This window comes from Trichechus manatus, unplaced genomic scaffold, assembly GCF_000243295.1.
Source record: "Trichechus manatus latirostris isolate Lorelei unplaced genomic scaffold, TriManLat1.0 scaffold00159, whole genome shotgun sequence".
Lineage (NCBI taxonomy): Eukaryota > Metazoa > Chordata > Mammalia > Sirenia > Trichechidae > Trichechus > Trichechus manatus.
Genome location: NW_004444095.1, coordinates 1913414 through 1937149, shown reverse-complemented (window position 1 = coordinate 1937149; position 23736 = coordinate 1913414). Strand labels below are relative to the sequence as shown.

General features: G+C 35.6%; 1 protein-coding gene across 1 annotated transcript in view; it reads left to right on the top strand.

Moving 5' to 3' along the window:
• Positions 1–23736, top strand: part of DMD (dystrophin) — a 2372918-nt gene that overhangs the window by 1402864 nt on the left and 946318 nt on the right. Inside the window, exon 45 of the mRNA XM_004386236.2 lies at positions 18910–19085. Coding sequence (XP_004386293.1) covers positions 18910–19085 — 176 coding nt within the window. The remainder of the gene's footprint in view (positions 1–18909; positions 19086–23736) is intronic.

Genomic DNA, 23736 nt, shown 5'->3' with positions numbered 1-23736 from the left:
TTTTTTTAATTTTGCAAATAAACTGAAGATCAAATGACTTGCTAAAATTCACAAAACTGATAAATGAACCAAGTTGTTGGGTTTTCTACATCTTTTTTTCTCTGGATTTTACACCAAATCTATCACTTGCCATTTTGTTATGAAGCATCAATTTCTTTTGTATTTAGATAACTATCAAATAATCTTTTATTTGGTGTCATTTTGGAGTTCCTGGGTGGCACGGATGGTTAAACACTGGACAACTAACTGAAAGCTTGACGGTTCAAATCCACCCAGAGTGCCTTGGAAGACAGGCCTGGCTATCTGCTTCTGAAAACTCACAGATTTCAAAACCCTGTGGAACAGTTCTACTCTGCACACATGGGGTTGCCGTGAATCAGAATCGAGTATATGGCAACTAACAAAAACAGCCTGATTTTATATATAGTATATTGTATTCTCAAACAGGGCAGTATATATCTGCTTTTAAGAAATTATTTAGATCTGTGCTAGAAAATAAACAGTGGGTGAAAGTTACTACTAATTTTTTTTTCAAAATACTTAGGAGTTGTTTTATTAATAATGTTGGTGTCACCTCTATTTTAAAAAATGGTGTACTTCAATAAAGCAGAATAGACATAAGAAAGAGAAAGAGCTTTTGAACATAACAGAGTATTTGAATATTGTTGTGATCTTTTTATTCTTTTCTTACACCAAGAGAAGATGACAAGATAATAGTTAGCTAAATCCTTTTACCAAATAGGTATTTAAATTTTTTTCCAACACTCCTGAGTACAAATAGAAGTCTTAATTGTTTGGCTTTATAAGTGAAAAATAGTGAGTTTTAGACAAAGTTCAATGGCAAATATTATTTTAAATATCTTCTATGCATCGTCGACAGATCACAGATGGATAGGTAGCTAGGTAGATAGGTAGGTAGGCAGGTAGGCAGGTAGGTAGGTTAGGTAGGTTAGGTAGGTAGGTAGGTAGATAGATAGAATTCTCCCCCTCACAAACATATATAGACACACTCCATATTTTATCATAGTTAACAGTATTCAAACACTTTGTCTTGAGTATCGTTCTCCATGTGAACATACACACAGCGATAGTATAGTATTAGCTTCTCCATCCATTTAAGCTTATTTTTAATATTTCAGGAAAGGTAATATGGTGGTTACATTTTATGTTTAGCTTTTCATTTTTCTTATGATTTTTCAAATATCAATGTAGAAAATTTTTGAAAATGAACAAAAGTATTTAAAAAATTAAAACCTCCATAGTCTTTCTGCCCATACATTGCCATTGTTACTAGGTTTTTACTTTGATTTCAGCCCTTCAATTATTTTCAGGGTTTTTTTTTCTGTTAAAAAAAGAAACAGTATTATATACACTGTTTTGTTCTCTTTTATTTAACATTTCTCCTATACTTTATTTAATAATTACATTCTACTTTATGTTCTTAATTTTATTTTAAAATGCAATACAATAAAATCCCAAATATGATTATAAATAATTAATTATTCCCCAAGTATTGAGCATTTGGATTGTGTCCACATTTTGGTCATTTCAGTGACCATCCTTGTACATAAATCTGTACAGTTAAATTCATTTCATGCCATCCTCCTCTGCTCTCAGGAGACTCCAGTCACTGTTGTTTTCTTTCAACTTCTTTTTAGTCAGACATGTCAAGCACTTTCTTGACTAGGGAACTTCATACATCCTCTTTCCTATATGTGGATAGATAGTTATTTCTATCATTCTTTACATACCTCCCATTTCATTTACCTCATCCCAAAAGCTTCCCAGACCGCCTAAACACCTAAAGTTATAACATCTAACTATTTTGCAACGATTGGAAATTTCTTTTATTATTCTCTCTCACAGCAGCCTGTGTTTTTTCTTCATACTACTTATCACCATTTGTATGTACGGGCACGTGTGTTTGTGTGTGCACGTGTACATTTCATTCATTCTTTCTTTCTCTGTTTATTATTTGTCTCTATGCCCATATTGGAATGGCATGAGGTCGGGAACTGTCTGATGTAGGATGCAATACATTCAATAAATATTTATTGAACAAATTAATAAATATGCTTAGTCTTGTAGACAAATGTTTACCATATTTCTTACTTCTGTTCATTTTAATATTTACAACTAAAGTGATAATGTTGGTTGCCATTTAAAATTTAAATGTTATTGTTTAAGGATGTAAGAGATCTGTCAAGTTAGTCTACACTTACCCAAAAGGCTAGTACGTAGAGGCAACATACATCTTTTGCTAAATGTTGAATTTCGTAATTTAAAAAAATTATAATAAATTTTTCAAATACATTTGTTTTATATAACCATCCATGCAGGGGAAGGGGCATTTTTTTTAAATAATGCTAACATTGGCAGTTGTAGGATGTGCTGCTCTGTGTAAAGGACTCTAAACCATCATGCAGATGATTTGTTTGTGGCTCTGTCAGTTATGAATGACAGAGTTTCACACAACTACTTTCACGTACTAAATTAAGAAAGGCAGTAGTTTTTTTTTAATGTTTAATGTTCTCTTCTGAGTTTTTTGACTTGTTTTTTTGTGAATTCTTCTCTTTTTGAAAGAAATAATAGTAATTTATGACCACGTCTACTCTCTCATATTGTTTCTAAAATTTAAAGGTATCTACAAAATAGAATATGATTTTTAAATACTTAAATGAAATTGTTGTTTATATATCATTTGTTTACATGGCTTGTCATGTGGTATGCTGACCTGTCCTTATCCCAGTATAACCAATGTCTGCAAGAATGCAATGGGAAAAATTATCCCACGTTACTGTTGGCCAGGGTAGATAGTGCACTATTTCAGCAACATTTCAGATGAAACTCATTCAATTCTGTGTTTTTATAGAGAAGAAAGTAGTATGTATATATTCATTTCTGAAGAATGGCCAATATTACTTATTGAAAGATGCTTGTTAAAAACCTGTCCATTTGTACAACACCTGATCTGTCTATATAACCTGAATTATATAAACATAAGAATACAACTTCCCCTACCCTCCAGCATATATCTTGCCAGCAAGTGCATCTGAAAGAAATTAGAGCCTTGTTTGTGTTTTTTCATCATGTTAGTACAGGACTTTTCAATAAAAAATAAATTACTTTTGAGCATATTTGTTTTGACCACAAATAAAGATCCATTTGATTGATAGTGGACAGAATTTTCATTAAGTTTAACAGCAAAAATACCACAGTTGCATCATTCAACTTCTTGTTTCAAAGGAAAACAGAAAATTAGATGCAATGAACCCTACACAAATCTTCACTATGCATACTTTAACCATTAAATACATTATCAAGAATCATGTCAGCATGACATTCTAATACAGCGGCTTTGCAAAGACATGTAATCTGATCTAGGAGTACTGTAGTTCTCTCTAAATCAGCTCCACCTATATTCTGGGTTGATATTTTCATTCTTTTGACACAATTTTTTTTAATAGAATGATTACATTTAATTGGATATAACAGTATTCTCAAAATATAAAGATAAGATGGATGTTTAATAGGAAACTCTGTATCAAATCATCTTTTTCCCCTGAGGAAAAGAGCAATAACAATGAGACACTTGGTCTATTATTCTCACCATAATTTGAACGTGTATGCAATTTGCCGAATTCTGTGTGTTTTCTACTTTTCATGTATCTGATTCTCTCTGTAATATCTGAGTACTCGAGTCAAAAAAGAGGCAGTACTGAGTAATGGGAATCTCACGAAAATGCTATGACAATCTGTGCCTGGGCCTGGGTCTGATAAACTGCAGGACAACTTGGACAAATCATTTAGGCTCCAAATTTGTCATCTTTAACATGGGGATAATAACATACTTTTTTGCCGGTCTCATATATGTGTGTGGGTTTCAAATGAAATAGTCATCTGACAACACTTTATAAAGTTTGTAAAATTAGCATATTATTACAATAAGATAATTGCAATTATTTTCTTAGCATAATATTAATAATATTTGGCTTGTTTGGCACAAATTTTCGATACAATAACTGCCATTGCTGGTTTTAACAAAAGATTATACCAGCATAGATGAGTAGGTAGATATTTGAGTGTGGAATATATTGTAAATGTCTCATATTGGTCCTATTCCCTCTTTTTTTACAATTGTCTTTCTGCTTTAGAAATATGATATTCCTTTAAATGTAGAATACAAAGTTAGCCTTATTTATTTGTCTTTACTAATTAAAACATTTGAATTGCTTATTTAAAGGAGCAAATTGTGTTTTAGATTCTATCAATTTATGCCGTTTTTTAATTCACAAAGGATTTGAGATAAGATATAGCAAAATTCCAAATTATAAGATGAAATATTAAAAGAAAAAATTGAAACCGAGAGAGATGTAAACTGAAAATTATTGTGAGGCCAAAGTTATGAAAAAGGACCCAAATATGGGAGTTTTGAACAAATACCTCCAAATCATGAAATTACTTGTTGGCTTTTATTCTGAATGTCAAAACAAAATTTGATCTGTTTCCAGATATTTCTCTAAAATATGTGTATTTGTTTCTGTTTCTACAAAAGGAAGTATGATCGTAGGACATAATCAAGTAATCTGAACCTGTGGAAATTTTTAACACTTCTCCCTAGATAGTTCCATGATAGCCATTGACTTATTCAAAACTATCATGTAGAAAGATACACTTAAAGATAGCTATATTAGAAGAGGTTAATAATGTTACTTGAGAAGTAATAAATTATTGTATTGGATCTTTGATGGGTTTTGCTCAGTATACATGGCTATGCTCATAAGTAACTTTAGTGAGATCAGAAGGGGCTAATGTAGTGAATTATATTTATAGCTGGTGCTACTTTAGTATATAAAATGGATAAAATCTTACTTACAAATATTGCATTATAATAATTAAAATACAGCCCTGTGACAGACCGTTTGTCTATTCTCTCACTCTTAAGTAAAAATCCAGATAAAGTGGCCTGTGTGAATAAAACTATATGAATTCATTTACTAAATGAATATAATATTTTTTTCTGATTATAAAATTAAACTTTTTATTGTAAAAATCCATTCAAAATGGTGAAAGACAAAATCAAATAAAAATCACTAATAATCTTATTTTGCAGAGAACAACTTTAACATTTTTCTGAACATTCATCCAGTCTACCTCTACCATGATTCTGTTTTCAGAAAACCACTCTTCTATGTAGATTCCTCAATGCCCCTGTAATCTTATTTCCACTTGTTCTGTTCTTATGTAGAGGAACTATATTGTTGCCATGACAAATACACAAAATGATTCATATACCAGATCGTTGTCTCCATCTATATTTGTCGTTGTTGTTGTTAGTTGCTGTAGAGTCGACTCCAACTCATGGAGACTTCATGTATAACAGAATGAAATCTTGCCTGGGCTTGCGCCATCTTCATGATCATTGGTATGTTTGAGTCCATTATTGTGGTTATTGTATAGTTCCTTCCAACCTAGGAGGCTCATCATCTAGCGCTATATTGAACAATATTCTGTTGTAATCCATAAGGTTTTCATTGGTTAATTTTCGGAAGTAGGCGTCCAGGCCTTTCTCTCTAGTCTCTTAGTCTGGAAGCTTCCCTGAAGCCTGTCCACTATGAATCGCTCCTGCAAGTATTTGAAATACTGGGAGCATAATTTCCAGCATCACAGCAAGACGCATGCCCCCACAGTACAACAAACTGACAGATGGGTGGTGGTCATCATTATTTAGAGGTCCTCAAATTTGTTCAGGTGGTGGGCAGTTGGACATCATGCTGCTCCTGATAGAACACAATGAACTTCTTATATAGTCCCTTATTTCTAAGAACTGGGGACAATTTTATTAGCTGAAAAAAGAAGTTATTTTAAGTTTTACAGAAACATGTATTTCAATTTTCGTACTATCAAGAAGATTAAACCATAAATACAGTCCCCCATTTCCACCGTAAAAACAAGTTGTCATACAACCCAAATCAGCCTCTTCCACATGATCTTTGTTAACGAGTATTTGTTTGCTCCTTGTTCAGTCATCTAGAAATGCTCTCTAGCAGCAATAGTTGGAAAGCAGTTGCAGTGACTTCTTCTCATTTTTGAAAATTGGAATGACATTTGCCCATCTCCAGTGTGAACATAGTTCCTCAAGCACCACTGACAGCAGAGTAGAACCAGATTGTGCGAGTTCTCTCATTTCCCTGGAATATAATTGGTCCGGGGCCAGATACTTTTAGCTCATTTAGAGGAGCAAGGTGCTCTTTTAAAATTCCCTCACCTATTTTGGGCTTCATTTCCCTCATATAGTTACACCTTTTCCAGTCTGATGAACATTCTTCTTGACAGAGCAGACAAGCAGAGGAGCTGAGCAGTTCTAATTTCTGCGTCATCTCTATCCCTAAACTTCCCCCCTTTGCCCTAATCAGTGAACCTACATCTTTCTGGTTCTTCTTTCCCTGAACAGAAGTAAAAAGGCCCTGAATGTTGTCTTTAACATGATCACAAGCCTCAATTCTTTTCAGACTTGGGTTTTCCTCACTGTTCATGCTGTTCTATATTGTTCTTTCAATATGTACCCTAGGTTACATGTCCCTCATTTCATCCCATGCTCATGCCCTTTTAGAATCTGCACTCAGTTGAGGATCCCCTGTGTAGTGACATGAGTCTCATTAAACACAACCTACGTTTTTATACTTACTGCCATCATTTGCCATTATATTGTCAAAATTTTATTCTTGAAACCCTCACAGGCCTTTTGAGCTATTTCTTCTTTTAAAATTTAAGATCACGGGATCACTATAATTATTTTCCTTCTTAATGCGATAAACACCACACACACACACACACACACATTTTCCTGAAATATGGACTCCAATTTACTTGTCTGATAGATTGGCCAAATCCATTATTGCCGACCTTTTGGTTACCAGCTGAGATCTTAACCACTGTACATATGGGGATAAAAGAGTGAATAGTATAATATCCTTGATGGTTCACTGAATCTGTCACCATATAATCTGATTAGTCTTCTGAAACCCTTAAAAAATGTTCTGCAAATGACTAAGGTTTGGCAATCAGCCTGCGTCTTAGTTCTCTTCTTGCATAAGAAACGTCTGTATATAGTGTGTGAAGTGAGAGAGAGAAAGAAATTAGTTGCATATTCTTATTGTTAGTATGGCTAAGGTAGTGTTTATGTGAGGAGAGAGAAGTAGTTGAAGGTGATATTGTTTTTATTTCTTAATTGAAGTAAAATTTATATAAGATGAAAAATATAGTTTTTAAGTGCCCTTAACAATTTGTTAAGTCTTGTGAAGAGTATACACTCATGAAACCAACACCTCAATCAAAATATAGAACATTTCCATCACCTCAGAAGATTTCCTCCTGCTACCTTTCAGTCAATTCCCAAACTCTATAGACATCCATTGTTCTGATTCTATTACCATAGATTAGGTTTGTCTTGAATTCAGTTAAGTGTAACCATATAGTATATACTGTTTTGATCATACTATTTTTTAGATTCATCCAGGTTGTTGAGTGTATCAACAGTTCCTTCCTTTTTATTGCTGATTAATATTCCATTGTATAAATAAACCGTAATTGTTTGTCTACTCTCTTGTTATTGGTCGTTTGGACTATTTCCAGTTTGGGGCTATTATGAACAAGATGCTATGAACGTTTGTGTACAAGTCTTTTTGGTATAATATTGTTTCATTTCTATATAAAAGTAGACACAATCCAATGGCAGTAGGATTTTACAGGATGAATGGATAACTTCTGGTTGAGAATTTATTCATAAGGGAAATAGTATTTGGGTACATCTTCATTAATGCATTTAACAAATGTGTTTTGAGCACTACCATGTAGCAGGCACTTTGCTAGGTACTAGTGTGAGCAAAACAGGCATGATTCCTGTCCTCGTGGACCATATGGTCTAGTGGATTGGAATGAATGGATCTCATCAGTAGAAATGAGGACATTCATGATGGAGGAAAAGAGATGGGCAAAGGCCTTGGAAAGGAGCAGGGCATCACTGTGAGTTGCCCAGCTGTGCTGAAGCATAGAAAAAGAATTAGGGGGTCATTTTGAGAAGCCCAGAAAGGTTTCTCTCATGGATGTCGTGAGGTTCTGAATATCATCTAAGCTATTTGGACTTCTTTAGGCAAGCACTGATGATTCAGTATGTACATTTGAGCAGGAAATCCACCAGAACTGTCAATCATGAGGATTAATCTGGAAAGAATGTGTAGGATGTTTTGGAGTGAGAAGAGTTGAGGGAAGACATTTCAGAAGGACATATTACTAACAGGTGAGGTGTAATGAACAACCAGACTGGAAAGGAAGCAATAACAATAAAATGAACTGGGCAAGAGGAATGACAGTTAAGATCAGTAGGACTTGGATTAGGGAAAAGAAAGAAAGTAATAAATCAGAGATGAACTGGTGATTTCTAACCTTGTAAGTGGAAGAATAAAGATGTCATTCAAGTGAATAGTGAAGTCAATATGAGAAACCAGTTTCAGAGGTGATATTAATTTTGGCTCGAAAATGTTTTATTTGAGGTTTCAGTCAAATGGAAATGTCTTGAAACACTGGGCTGTAGCTTAAAAGAAGAGGCTTCACTGGGTGGGGGGGGGTGAAAGAAAAGAAAACATTTGCATTTGATAATTAAATCTCCTCCTATACACAAATTAGATTCACAAGGAAACCAAAATCAGTATAGTTGGTTTTCATCTCTTTTCCTAACTATTCCTGATTTTTTAGGGAGTCACATGGCTATTTCTGGAAGTTCTAACAGAGAACTTGCTTAAGTCCTTTGGCTGTTTTATTCTTAGATTCTACTGGTTTGTATATGTTTCAATAAGGTATAAACTGTGACTATTGTACAAATACGCTAATAATGGAGGTGCTCCAGTCTTGTGCTTGATTATTCTGATTTCCAGAAATATGTCCAGTCAACAAGAAATGCACAATTGTTTTTATCATCTGCACTTCTCATCTAATTTCATGAAGGAGAGGAACATTACCATATAACAGATAATGAGTTTGAAAATAAGAAGCCTAACCTCTGAAAATAAGACTGGAAATAAAGAGCAATTTGCATTTAATGCCTGCATAAATTGGTGAGAGGGACATATAAGGCTTAACTTGGTGAGATGGCCAGTATGTGCTTAGATGTGGATTGGCAGGTGATGTCTTGGGATTCTATACCCTAAACTAAATCTTCAAAATCAATTAATTAATATTAGACCCAGAGATCTGTTTTTAACCCTCTTTATCGTATGTCTGAGCCTTTTTATTCTCAAGAGCCTGAGAAACTAAACCTTACTTTGATAAGTTAACTGTTTGTGGTAAGAGATGAGACTTTGATAAAACACAATTACTTTTTAATGTCTCTTTTCCATACTAGGGTGTTGTGTATATTTCAAAATTTTCCTTTTGAACCTTTTCCAACTGGGAAACCAATGAAAATGGCTGTATTATCTTTCCCAGCTTTCCACTCAGTGTATCAACAAATATTTTTGAGCAGTTATTAAGCTAAGCAGTGCTTAGCACCATGTCTAGTAGTATAGGGAATGAAAAAGACTGTCTTTAAGGCATTTGTAATCTTAATTACCACCTCCTCTCTGTTTCTTTTTTTGACCGTCTCCCCTAGCCCAGACACATACACACATTTGTATCCTTTCAAATATTGTCTTAAAAGCCAGTATTTTCTGGTTATGTGCAATATGTTCTATGATGAAATATCTATTTCCAAAGCTATGCTAGTAATTATGTAGAAAGAATCTCATACCTGAAAATACGTATTCTATAATAAGGATTACTTAATATGAGAGCAAACATGGCCATAGATAAGAGCTATTATTTGATCAAAAAAAGGCCAACTTATTTTCTTAAAAATATCTAAATACATGGAGAGAAACATGGACCTTAAATGTTCTCAGATATTTCCCCTGAAGTTCTAGTAAATGGTTTAGAAGCCAAGAAGGATTGAATAAATCTGTGAATGTAGAGAGTTCAAGCATTGATTTTAACAAAGTAAAGCCTATTAACTTTGCAAAGTTCTGTACTTTATAACTGCAGTTTCCTTTAAAGGAAGGGTTACCGATTCAAATGCCTTCAGAGAGTAATAGAATGTGAGCATGCCCCATCTAAATGCATTCAAATTATTTAAAAATAAAAATAAAGCTCAAATGTCAAAACATGTCTGAGACCAGAATTAACTTGAAGTCCTCTGTTTCAGACCCTGAAAGACAGAAATTTACTATATGTATTTACTGTACCAAAAAACCAAACCCGTTGTCACTGAGTCAATTCCAATTCATAGCAACTCTATAGGACAGAGTAGAACTGCCCCATAGGGTTTCTGAACTGCCGACCTTTTGGGTAGCAGCCGAGCTCTTAACCACTACACCATCAAGGTTCCCTATTGTGTGTGTGTGTGTGTGTGTGTGTGTGTGTGTGTGTATATATATATATGGAGAGAGCAAGAGTGAGCCCTGGTGGCGCACTGGTTAAGAGCTATGATTACTAACCAAACGGTTAGCAATTCAAATCCACCAGCTGCCTCTCCTTGGAAACCCTATGGGGCAGTTCTACTCTGTCCGATAGAGATATACATATCTTTTTGCGAACCCTCTGTATTGCATCTCTGCTTGAAATTGAGGAATGCATGATTTTTTAAATTTTTTTTTTGCCCAGGGTATTTCTTAAGGAAGAGAAAAAAAGCCTGATCTAACCTTACAAAGCGTGTAGTACTTAAGTACTTTATGATGAATTCATTTGTTATCCATGTTAATAGCAGTGATCATAATGAAGGTATAGTTTGCTGATGTGGATGAGATAGATAAACACATCCAAAAGAAATTTCATTATAATTTGATATTAGGTAAAGTCCCATCAAAATAAATCGCTACTGTACATAATGTTCCTGTGGTTCTTTGGCAGGATGTTCGCTTTAGAAAAGGAACAATCTAATTCGAGTTTTAGAAGGAATTCTCATTATTTTTTTATAGCAACCCTTATCAGAAGCAGAGGGAGAATTGTATCTACAAGCATATCTAGTATGACACCACACAGGAAAAAAGAGGGTTTTAGACAAAATCTAACAAGACCCTTTCCTATTTCCAGTTCCTGTAACAAACTAACAAAAACATACATGATAGTTAGTGGGGCATAATACATGTTTACCGAAATAAAAGTAAAAAGAGACCAGAAGAACAAATAGGCTAAAAAGGTATATTTTATTTTCAGTTGTTCATTTGCAAAGATTGCCCCTCCTTGATTTGATTTAATTTGCAAATTACTAGTAAAAGATCTGGAGGTCCTTAGCTAAAACTTGAATCTGTAGTAAAGTTCAAATTTGGAGAAGTTATTTTATGGTTAAAAGAAGAAAAAAGACCTCTTCCTTATTACTTAATTCTGAACTATAAAGTCCCATACACACATGAATGCTATCAAGGAATGACACTAAATAGAAATGATATTTTATACATTCCTATACAGAAAAAGGTGGGAACATTGATGGGTCAGTGGTAGAATTCTCTCCTTCTGTGCAGGAGACCCAGGTTTGATTCCCGGCCAATGTACCTCATGTGAAGACACCACCCATAGCATGTCGCCATGATGCTGAACAGATTTCAGTGGAGCTTCCAGACTAAGATGATTAGGAAGAAAGGCTTGGCAATCTACTTCTAAAAATTAGCCAGTGGAAAGCCTATAGATCACAAAGGTCTTGGCCGCAACCCGTTACGGGGATGGCATATTACCAGGACCTGGCAGTGTTTCCTTCACTGGTACATGGGGTCACCATGAGTCAGGGACCACCCAATGGCAGCTAACAACAAAAACAATACAAAGGAGGGTCGCTTAGCTCTCCCTGAGGTTCTTTTTTTTTTTTTAATTGTTGTACTTTACGAGAAAGTTTACAATGCAAGTTAGTCTCTCATACAAAAATTTATACATACACTGTTATGGGACCGTAATTGCTCTCCCTATACTGTGACAGCACACCCCTCCTTTCCACCCCAGATTTCCCATGTCCATTCAACCAGCTCCTAACCCTCTCTGCCTTTTCATCTCACCTCCGGTTGGAAGCTGCCCATTTAGTCTCATGTATCTATTTGAGCTAAGAAGCATACTCTTCACAAGTATCATTTTATGTCCCATAGTCCAGTCTAATCTTTGTCTGAAGAGTTGGCCTCGGGAATGGTATTAGTTCTGGGTTGACAGAGAGTCCACGGGCCATGCTTTCGGGGGATCCTCCAGTCTCAGTAAGACCATTAAGTCTGGTCTTTTTACTAGAATTTGAGTTCTACACCCCACCCTTCTCCTGCTCCATCAAGGACTCTCTGTTATGTTCCCTGTCAGGGCAGTCACTGGTGGTAGCCGGGCACCACCTAGTTCTTCTGGTCTCAGACTGATGCAGTCTCTGGTTTATGTGGCCCTTTCTGTCTCTTGAGCTAATGCTTTCCTTGTGACTTAGGTGTTCTTCATTCTCCTTTACTCCAGGTGGTTGGGACCAATTGATCCATCTTAGATGGCTGCTCACTAGCTTTTAAGACCCCAGACGCCACTCACCAAAGTAGGATGCAGAACATTTTCTTAACAAACTTTGTTATGCCAGTTGACCTAGATGTCCTCTCTCTGGGGTTCTTGAAGGACCTCCAGAAAGAGGGGATATTTAATCTGAGTATTACAGATTAATACGAGTTAACTGACAACACAAAATTTAGCAGGAGAGTCAATGAAGTAGAAGTCATTGAGTTCTACTGAGAGTTGAGGGAAAGTTTAAGTGGGGAAGCAGCAGGAGAGCAGGCTGCAAAGGCAGAGGGGAGAACAGGTTGTAGAGATTCTATAAACCTTCCCTGCTGTGCTATTATGTTGGGACTCTGTCTTGTAGTTAATAGGGAGGCATCATTCTTGATCTCCTCATTCTAGGCTCTCCTTGGCCTCTGGTCTTGATTCTTACTTCCTATACCTTTCATTCTTTACTCAAAATTTGCCATTTCTCTAAGCTGTTTTTCACCTTTTCCATTTTCACATATACTTTTTTTTCCATTCATGTCCTCCTCTCCCTCTTTATAATTCCTGGATTCTCCCAAATTTCAGCCATCTTTCAATCTCTGTGTCAGCCTCACAAGATGCTCTCATAGGGCCACTAGCTCTTCCACCAGAATGGAATCGTCCAGTCCACGGAGGGGCTAGGTTGAATGTGTCCTGCTGTGCCTGCTATATGCCTTGGGTAATTGCCTGCTTGTGTTGCTTCCTTACAAAAATTAACCATCTGATAAACATTGAAAGATATTTTCTGAAGCATATTCAAACCTCTGAGGACAGTGGTGACTATGTAGTCTAAGAATTAACCTAAGAGACAAACTTGTTTATCTTTGAGAAAAGAACCAGAAACTATTTTTCAAACTCATACTTGGATTCTGTTGCTGCTGGTTGCCGTCAATTCGATTTGGACTCATGGTGACCACACATGTGCAGAGTAGAACTGTTCTATAGGATTTTCAAGGCCGTCACCTTTTGGAATCAGATTGCCAGGGCTGTCTTCCAAGGCACATCTGGCTAAGTTCAAGCCACCAACCTTTTAGCTAGTAGTCAAGTGCTTAATCATTGGTACCAACCAGGGATTCCTTACTTGAATTCTAGGGACTGATGAGGAGAGACAGTGGGGATGGTTTTAATCAGGACAGAAAGGGTCAAATGTAGATAAAAAGTAATACACCATATTTTTATGGAATTGTACCATAAGACTCTTCCTGCCAGTTTCACAACTCTCTGCAAGGTTCATATTATTATATATTCTCATTTGACCAAACAGTAAACTGAGTCACAGATTAATAGGTCACAAAATAATTCATTAACAAAATTACAAGGAAATCTCAGGATTGATTTGTTGACATCATCTACTTGCTCAATGAAGGTTTGTTTTCCTTTCCTCTATTTCTCTCAGTCTATAACTTTGCTCCCAATCACTTTGTATCTCTTCTTTTTTCCTGTTCTGCTCCCTAGTTTGCGCTTCTTTGCCAGTTCTGTATCTCCTACATAGCTCATCCAATTTGTCATTGTACAATTTCCCATAACGCCTTCTTAGTTTATTCTTTTTCTTCATTTGTCACTTCTTATTTTCCATTTATTGTGTTTTCATAGAGTTTTGGAAAGTTTTGCAAATGTGCTTTTGTATTTACGCAATGCTTTCAAATAAAATGTAGTGGTTTCTCCCTCGCATAGTCTTTCCTCTAGAAAAATATAGCAGCTCCTCCCTTGCCTATATTTCCTCTTCCCTTCCTCTAATTTGACTAGACTTGGAGGACTTAGATATGTAACCGTGTCATTTTATATAATTTAAGGATACTTCTCAAATTTAAAAAGCGTGAAAGAAGTTGAGAATAATACAGTAATTCTAAAATATGTCCCTCCTACTTCCTACCCTCTATACATATCTGTAGCCCGCCTTTCTTTAGATACTATGCTTTTTACACCTTGATCCCTTCACCCCTACAGATTCTGATTCAGTAGGTTTAGGGTGAAATTCTGGGCTTTTATTTTTGGAACAAGCTCCCTAGGGGGATTCTAATATGCACCCTTGATTAAAAATAAATGCTTTAATACTGGAATCAAAACACAATAAGCTTTCTAGCTAAGATGAATAATCCAATAGATTTAATTATGATTTTCTTTCTCTTCTAAACTAAGACTAGATGTTAATTGTCAGAGTAACAGATAAGGATGTCTATGACAATAGTGCATTAATATGATATCAAAGCTTAGAAATTTCATTGCTAATGAATAATTCCGTACTTAAAATATTTAGAAGCTAAAGAATAAAAATTAATTTGTGGTTTTTCACTGTGAATAAAGTTGATTGGGGCTTTACATTTAAATCCGTACATCAGATGTTATCTTTTTTGGGCTCAGAGGCTAACTATAAAACCCCATGTATATATTTTTACTTCCTGTTTTGATCCATTAGTTTGCTGTCTTACACGTTATCACTAAAAACTCTCCTTGAGTATAGCAAACACTGTAACTATTTCTCCTGGTTACAAAAATCTTCTCACACAAATGCAATAGACTATTTAATGAGCTTCTCTTTCACAAAATTAGAAAAATAGCTAAAGGCCCTGATTTGGGACTCTATATAAATGAGGTTTAGATCTAGAAATTTTTAATTATTGCTTCATTCTTAGCTTATTCAATTCTATCTCTTATCTGGGAAATGGAAATAATAAAACCCTTGTTGATTCTACAGTTGGGTTGTAAATGTCACTGTAGCCATCAGCCAGAAATCAGAGGGGCCAAGATCAAAAATACAAAGCAAAGGGGCTGAGAGCAAAAATTCAATGTAGCTTTATTGATATCATTATCTCCAGCAATAAGAATTTTTTTTAATTACTTCATAGATTAAAAAGATATTTACTCCATCACCTTCTTAGTCAGAGTGTGGTCCCCAGACCAGCAGTATAGGCATCCCCTGGGAGCTTGGCAGGGATTCGGACTTTGGGGCCCGCCACACACTTACTGATACAGAATCTACGTTTTAACAAAGTTTCCTGGAGGTGTGTGTGCACATTATAGGTTGAGATACACTGCTATAACACACATTGAATGTGTGTCCCATGCATTTTTTAGAAAGTATTAATTAATAATTTAGTGTGCATTGGGCACCATTGGGGATACAAATATGAGCCATTATATTTCCCTTTGACTAACTGCCTCCTTGACCTCTGTGTTTTAGGCAAAGTTCTCCCCATTTCAACAGTCACTTGTATTTGCGTGATCCATTTTGTTACCAAGTCCTTTTGATTGTTCCTTAGCAGTTCATCTAACTCTAGCCTGTCTCACAGCTCACCTAACCTCTGATTCAGAATTATCCAGAACATAGATTTAATGTGTACCCCCTTCCCGCATTTAAAACTTTAATCATTTCCTAATGCCTTTGAATGAATTGCAAACTTTTTAATTAAAAAACAAAACAAAAACATAGTCTTCTCTGCACAGATCCCAATATACAGCCAGGGTAGAACCTTTTCCTGGAGTTCTGGTGGCACAGTGATTAAATACTCTGCTGCTAACCAAAAGGTCAGTGGTTCGAGCCCACTAGCTGCTCTGCAGAAGAAAAATGTGGCAGTCTGCTTCTGTAAAGATTTACAGCCTTGGAAACCCTATGGGGCAGTTCTACTCTGCACTACAGGGTCACTATTAGTCAAAATTGACTCAGTGGCAATGGATTTGTGTGTGTGTGTGTGTGTGTGTGTGTGTTTGTACCTCCTGCTAAACTCCTGCTCTCATACAGTGACAGAGAGCCTAACTGTGTACTCCTGATCAGATCTTGCAAATTGTACTCAACAGGCCTTTCCTTCCGCCATGCGCTCACTGCCCTTGGCTTTCCATGTACTTAAGTCCTGAACAAACAAACAAAAAAGTTGCCATCAAGTTGACTCTAACTTGATGTGTGCCAGAGTACAGCTGTGTCCCATAGGACTTTCAGTGGCTGAGTTTTTGGAAATAGATTGCCAGGACTTTCTTGTGAGGCTCCTCTGGGTGGACTGGAACCTCCACACTTTCAGTTAATAGCAGAGCTAGTAAACTGTGTTCACCACCCAGGGACACCTAAGTCCTACTCATTCTTTCTTTAATTCAAAATTCTCCCAAAAGTCCCCCCTGTTCATCCTTCCACTGAGATCATCCCTCTTTTGAACTACCATTTATTGATAATTTTGATTTTGGTTTTTAATCTATCTTATGGCCTAAGGAGCCCTGGTAGTGCAAATGATTAAATGCTGGGCTAATAATGAAAGACTGGCAGTTCGAACCCACCCAGCAGCTCTGCAGGAGAAAGATCTGGTGATCTGCTTCCCTAAGGATTAGAGCCAAGAAAACCATGTGCGGCAGTTCTACTCTGTAACACATGGGGTCACTATGAGTTGATATAGTATAGCAATTTATCCTTTTCAACTGTGTCTAATCTCCTCAACTAGACTGTACACTGTCTAAGACTGAGACATTTGTGCTTATTTCTTCGAATCTTTAGGAGGCCCACTCATGTTTTAATACTAATAATACCATCGCAATAGTGAGAATGAACTTCCTTCCTTCCTCTCTCTCTCTCCCTTCTTCCATTCTTACCTTCCTCTGTTCCTCCATGCTTCCCTTCCATCCATCTTTCCTTACTCTCTTCCTCCATGTTTTCCTCTGTTCCTCCCTCTCTTCCTTTCGCCCTCCTTTTATTTATAAATTCATGCAATCACTCAACAGTTACTAATTGCAAACCTCTTAAACACCAGGTACTGTATTAACCAATAAGGACACAATGATAAATAAGACATAATCTCTGTGCTCAAGAAACTTACAGTGTAATGGGAATATAAACAGTTTGTTATGACCGTGTGTACCTATTGCTAAGCAATGACTGTCACATGCCAAACTGATCTGAAGAGGTGATAAAGAGTGAGATGTAAGCAATGGAGCAAAGTGAGCTAGTCACAAGGAAATATCCCATGTTTACTGGAGTACATCTCATGAGCAGTCAAGAGAGTATGGTCAGAACGCTTGCAAATAGTTCAATATCTGTGCATACTCACTATGAGGCACCGGGTCCTTGGAATAATGGCCTTGTTATCATTTTTGATGGTTTATGGAGGAGTCTTTTAGGTGCTAAATTTGTGCTACCAACAATTCTAGTATTCAAAAATACCATTACACCAAAATAGTAAAACAAAACAAACAAACAAACAACAAAAACCAGGCAGTTTATGTGGAATGAGACTAAGGGAAGTTTGGCCAAGTATCAGAAAGTATTCATTTATGTATTCATTCATTCATTCATTTGGCACACAGGTGCTGGAGTCTACTATGAGCTTTGTATTAAGTCAAGGGGTAGGGGAATATTAGACAATTTGAATCACATCCATCAGGAGAGTATCTGCATACTGATGGTATTCCATCAGTAACATAAGGATTTGGGAATCATTTAGATTTATATGTAGTAGGTCTCTCAAGTTCACATATATTGTTTCATTTTTCTAAACTTCGGGTTCAGTAAATGTGTTATCTTAATTGTCTTACAAATTCTACATTGAAAATAGGTAGATGAATTACCATTTTTATTTTATTATAAAAGAGAATTTTCATTTTTATGCATACTTGCTTGTATTTGTCTCTTTTTTAATAGAAATATTTCTCTGACACTTTACTCTTAAAATTTCACTCAGGATAAAAAATGAAAGATATATAAGGTTGACACCATCAATGACTCATAAAAGTGTTCTGGTGGCAAATAGATTATTTTAAAATTTATTACTGTACTTTAGGGATTTCTTTATAGGCTGCCCCCAAAAGCAATTAATTCTCAGTTTTATGTGGTTTTATAATGCAAAATACATTGATGCAAATAGAATCTGAAATACATTTGCTTCTAATATAACAATGACTTCTTTGTTTAAAATTTTTTTTCATTGCTATAGTTAAACTATGTTTGCTCTTTTTCACCTTTCATATTGACAATCACTAAGAGATCCAAATACTTTGTTCACATTTGAATTTTACAACACTTCATAGACTATTAAACATGGAACATCCTTCTGGGGACAAGAAATCGAATTTGTTCTTGAGAAGGTTTCCAACTAATTGATTTGTAGGACATTATAACATCCTCCAGCTGACAAGCTTTACAAAAATAAAAACTGGAGCTGAACCAAGAGGGTGCTTTTTACTGACACATAAAAGGTGTCTTTCTGTCTTGTATTCTTTGAATATGGGCATGTCAGTTCCATACAAAAACTTTCACGTGGAGCTTTTTTATTTCTTTCTCTCCCAGTCAAACTGCATGTGGTAGCACATTGTTTAATCTTTTCTCCAATAAAAGGACATGGGGCTTCATTTCTGTTTTGCCTTTTTGGTATCTTACAGGAACTCCAGGATGGCATCAGGCACCGGCAAACTGTTGTCAGAGCATTGAATGCAACTGGCGAAGAAATAATTCAACAGTCCTCCAAAACAGATGCCAATATTCTACAGGAAAAACTGGGAAACCTGAATCTGCGGTGGCAGGAGGTCTGCAAACAGCTGGCAGAAAGAAAAAAGAGGTAGGGTGACAGATGAAATAGGCATTCTAAAAATTGCGAGGAGCTGTTTAAGCTGCCCTTAAGCAGATTTCATGAAGAAGCTTATATGCAGGGTGAAAACACTAACATTAAGGAGCCCATCAACACTTAATAGCAATAATTTTTTATTTATTTTTCTCATATCCTTAAAATATGTAATTGTTGCTACCTAAATAGTAAATGTTTTCCTGCAATTTTAAACCTTCGACTTTATTTTAAATTGATCACGTGAGTGTTTAAATACGAATGTCTTCTTTATATCCCAACTTTAACAATCTGAGACAAAATTATTTTTTAAAGAAGATGAGGGAAAACTTATAAATGGGTATTTTGTAGGAAAGACAGGTCTTTAGCTAGATTTTTAACAGTGCTCATTTAATAAATATGAGTATGATGCTGAAAAAACACGATAATTTTATTTACATTTAGTTCCACTACATTTGTTAGTAGTACATTCTTGAAGAGGGACTCGGACTGAAAGTGTTCAAATCTAAAGGGGAAAACGAAACCCCAAAAGGTTATTGTTGAATGTAATCATCATTTAACTTTCCCTTGGAATGTATTGAAAGCGTAGAAGGCCAAATGTATCCTGCTGCAGTTGGAAGGCATAGATATTTTATAAATGAGATTTTATATTATACTTCTAATTGTTGATGCTAATGTTTCTTGTTTCATAAGGGAGGGCTTGGCCTTTATTTACCAAACGAGACTATTGTTGTAGCAATGAAACTCAGTTCCATTGCCAAGCCTTTGCTTCCTACCTATCATCTACACAATAAAAACAAACAAACACAAAAACAGAAACAAGAAACCAAACTCACAGCCAAAGAGTCGATTTGGACTCACAGCGACCCTGTAGGACAGAGTGGAACTGCCTCATAGGGTTTCCAAGGCTGTAATCTTTCAGGAAACAGACTGCCACATCTTTCTCCCATGGAGCAGCTGGGGGGTTTGAACCGCCGACCTTTCAGTTCGTAGCCGAGTGCTTTAACCACTACACCACCATCTACATAATAGGTGGATTTTAATATTCAGAAAACTGAACCCATTGCTGAATGTCTTTGGTTAGGATGTATTAGAAAGCAGGTTTTGGAATTATGCTCATTGTCTTTGCCCCCTTCCTCTTGCCTCTTGCTCATGTTGTATTATTCAGAAAGTAGATTAATTCATATTCTTGTACAAAATGGACATGTTAGTTGACCTACACACAGACACACACACACGCTCACATACTCACATACACACACACTTATCTTGCTAAAGTTAAAGAATGATAGCATTATAAAAATATTTTTATTTCAAATTTTGGTTTAAAAAATAATTTTTTCTGATTCTAGATCGATAACATAAAATAAAGTTCCAAACTTTCCAGTTAAACTGCTTCCTTGAGGAAGTCCTACCTTTTTTTTCCAAACTGAAATCCTTCTATTAAACATACAACTATTCCTTTATTTAAATAACTGTATGTTTACCTGTATAATGTCAGTTTTGAACTAGCCCAATCTAGTCTAAAATAAGAGTTAATAAATGAGAAGATTAAGGAAAATTGAATAGCATGCTTTAAATTGATTGGAAGATTATTTTTCCTTTATTATATATAAAGTATTGTTTCTTCTTTTAAATATCTCATTCAGCTACTATTTGGATAGAGTGTATTAATATTCGCTCTGATGTCTTTTTTTCACCTAAATTTCCAAATCTTGTTACCTGCTATAAACTTCCTAATGCAAATTTAAGTTAAAAATGAAGAAGGGGCAATATGTCTATTTTATCAAATAAGCTGTAAAATTTTAGAGCCTTCTAAGTTTATAAGAAAGTGGTACATGCTGACTCTGTTTTAAACTATTATACAAATTGTAGGTTAATTACTGCAAGGGATTTGGCTATAATTGGTTAGAAAAATTTCTCCCATTTAAACATTTTGACCTACATTAAATATTGCACTTTTGTGCTTTAAAAAGTCAAGATCAGCTTCCTTGAGGGTTTGTTTTTTTTAAAACTCAGCTTTGAAGTTGTCTACCTCACGCTACATTTTAAAAATAAATGTTCGCATATTTAAATTTCCACTGAGATCAGTTTTGTGTCATGCTTCCTCAGGATTTTTATACCATTTAAATTTTATGAAATGTAAAAAAGTAAATAAAATATAAGTGCCAGTTTTACCAGTACGCTTACAAGAATTCTCAAGCATCTAGTAGCAAATACAGTAAACATAAATAAAATAATATTTCATAAAGAATATGTTAACCTAACAATTGTGGGAGGGCTGTACTCATGAAACTATTGTTAATCAATGACATGCTTTCCGTGCAACCAGAGAAGAAGTTAAAAGGAAAGAGAAGTTATTTCACAGCTGAAAAACAAGATACCTATCAAGTTGTCAACGGTATTCTTAGTTTGCACTGGGCTTTAGATAAACCTGTTGGAAATATTTAACATTCCTTATTCCAGATACAGCGTAGTGGTTAAGAGCTTGGCTGTAACCAAAAGGTCAGCAGTTCAAATCCACCAGCCACTCCTTGGAAAGCTTATGGGGCAGTTCTACTCTGTCCTATAGGGTCACTAGAAGTCGGAATCGACTTGACAGCACACAATAACAACAACAACAATACATGAAAGAAAGTGTACAATATAAGCAAAAAGAAAAGTTTATGAAAAATTTTTGTAGACTTACAGATACATAATTTCAAACCCTTTTCTTTGAAACTGCAAGAGAGCAGAAATATGAAAAGAAAATTCTCAGAATAATTCAAATAGCAGTGGACATCTACTAAGGTTACTCTATGGAAGCAAATGAAGTATAAAATATAGTCAATTAGCTGTGCAATTTAAGATAGAAAATTCACCGGTGTCTCAATTATGTAGCAGAGAAACTGGTAACATGGATAGGTTTAAACTTGATAATAATGAGTTTAATGATGGCTTAGCCACCAGAATGATCTTTGTAAATGAAGGCGATGCAAATGAAAACCTACCTGGTATAGTTTAGGGAAAGTCATAGGTTAAAACAAAGCAAGCCTGTCTAGGAAAATTTCAGCCTGGGGAAAAAAGTGTATCTATGCTGGGCCCATGGAGAGAATTCAAGGGGTACCGTGAACTTGAAGTGGGGGATGGGGATTTACCTCTGTCGGCATTAACGGCTAACTGAAATTGAGCATTTCCTTCAATTTTGAATGTAGGCAGCAAACCACAGTAACACTCTCAGTACCTGTGAAATCACAGATATTTTTTTATCTCATTAGAGTTATTGCATATATTTCAAAAGGTCATTCATGCTCATCTCTACTTGAAAACTGTAGTAGTCATTATGCCTGCCACAAGATACTATTTAATATGTTAATAAACAAGCACGTGTTACTATATCACATATTTGTTTTTGTAATATATTAATACTTATATTTCAATGTAATTGGTTTCCTTTGTAGTCCTATGGATTTTATTTTAAACCCGTTGCCATCGAGTTGATTCTGAATTATAGCGACCCTATGGGACAGAATAGAACTGCCCCATAGGGTTTCCAAGGAACAGCTGGTGGATTGGAACTGCAACTGAGCTCTTAAACACTGTACCACCAGGGCTCCAGGATTATTTTAAGGACTTAAAAATATTATTCTGAGAAGGAGGTCTAGGCTTCACCAGATTTCCAAACATGTCTATGACATTTTAAAAAATGATCTTAACTATTTCTAACCAGCTGTCCATTCATTGGAACAGAATCCCATCTTCATTCACTGTGGTTTCGGTCCTTCCAGTGTATAGTCACCATCTTCACATACTTCTTCTTTTTTTTTTTTTTTTCTGAAGCATTCCATGAGAAGATGTGCTAGTCAGGGGAATGTGAGGAGATAGCTGATAACATCATGAAGGACATTTTAGTTAGAATAATGTCAGTTGATAAAAGATTGAATGGGTGAGGGAAGCAAGACGATGGGAAGTGGGATCCCAAAATGAGGAATCTCTGAACCAATGACCCTTAGCAATAAAAAATAATCTCTAGAGATTGTCTTTCCTCCTTGCTTTAGACAAATGTGATATTGTTTCCCCCATTTCACAGATAAACCAATTGTGTACTAACATCTATTGAAGAAGAACGGTTTTAATTTAAATGTTACTTGATGGAAAATATTTATTGGAAGTCCTTGAGCAGCTCTTTTTATTTATTTTCCCTTTTTTAGTGAAAAATTTTAAAAGTATAGAAAAGTTGTAAAAGTTGCATACTGAATACCGCATATGCTATCCTCCCCTCCTCTTAGATTCAATAATTATTAACATTTTGCCATATATGCTCGCTATCTCTCTCCCTTTCTCTTTCTCTCTCACTCTCACTAAGATAAGGTATAATGCACACACACATACACAATGTTTTTCTGTAACATATCCAAGTAAGTTATAAACATCACTATACTTAACTACTAAATATTTCAACACGCATCTTCTTAGAATAAGAGCATGCCATATATTGTGGAGACCATGGTCTTGGGGAACATTTAGCTCAATCGGTATGACACAGTTTATAAAGAAAATGTTCTACATTCTACTTTGGTGAGTAGCGTCTGGGGTCTTAAAAGCCTGTGAGCAGCCGTCTAAGATACTCCACTGGTCTCACCCCTTCGGGAGCATGGGAGAATGAAGA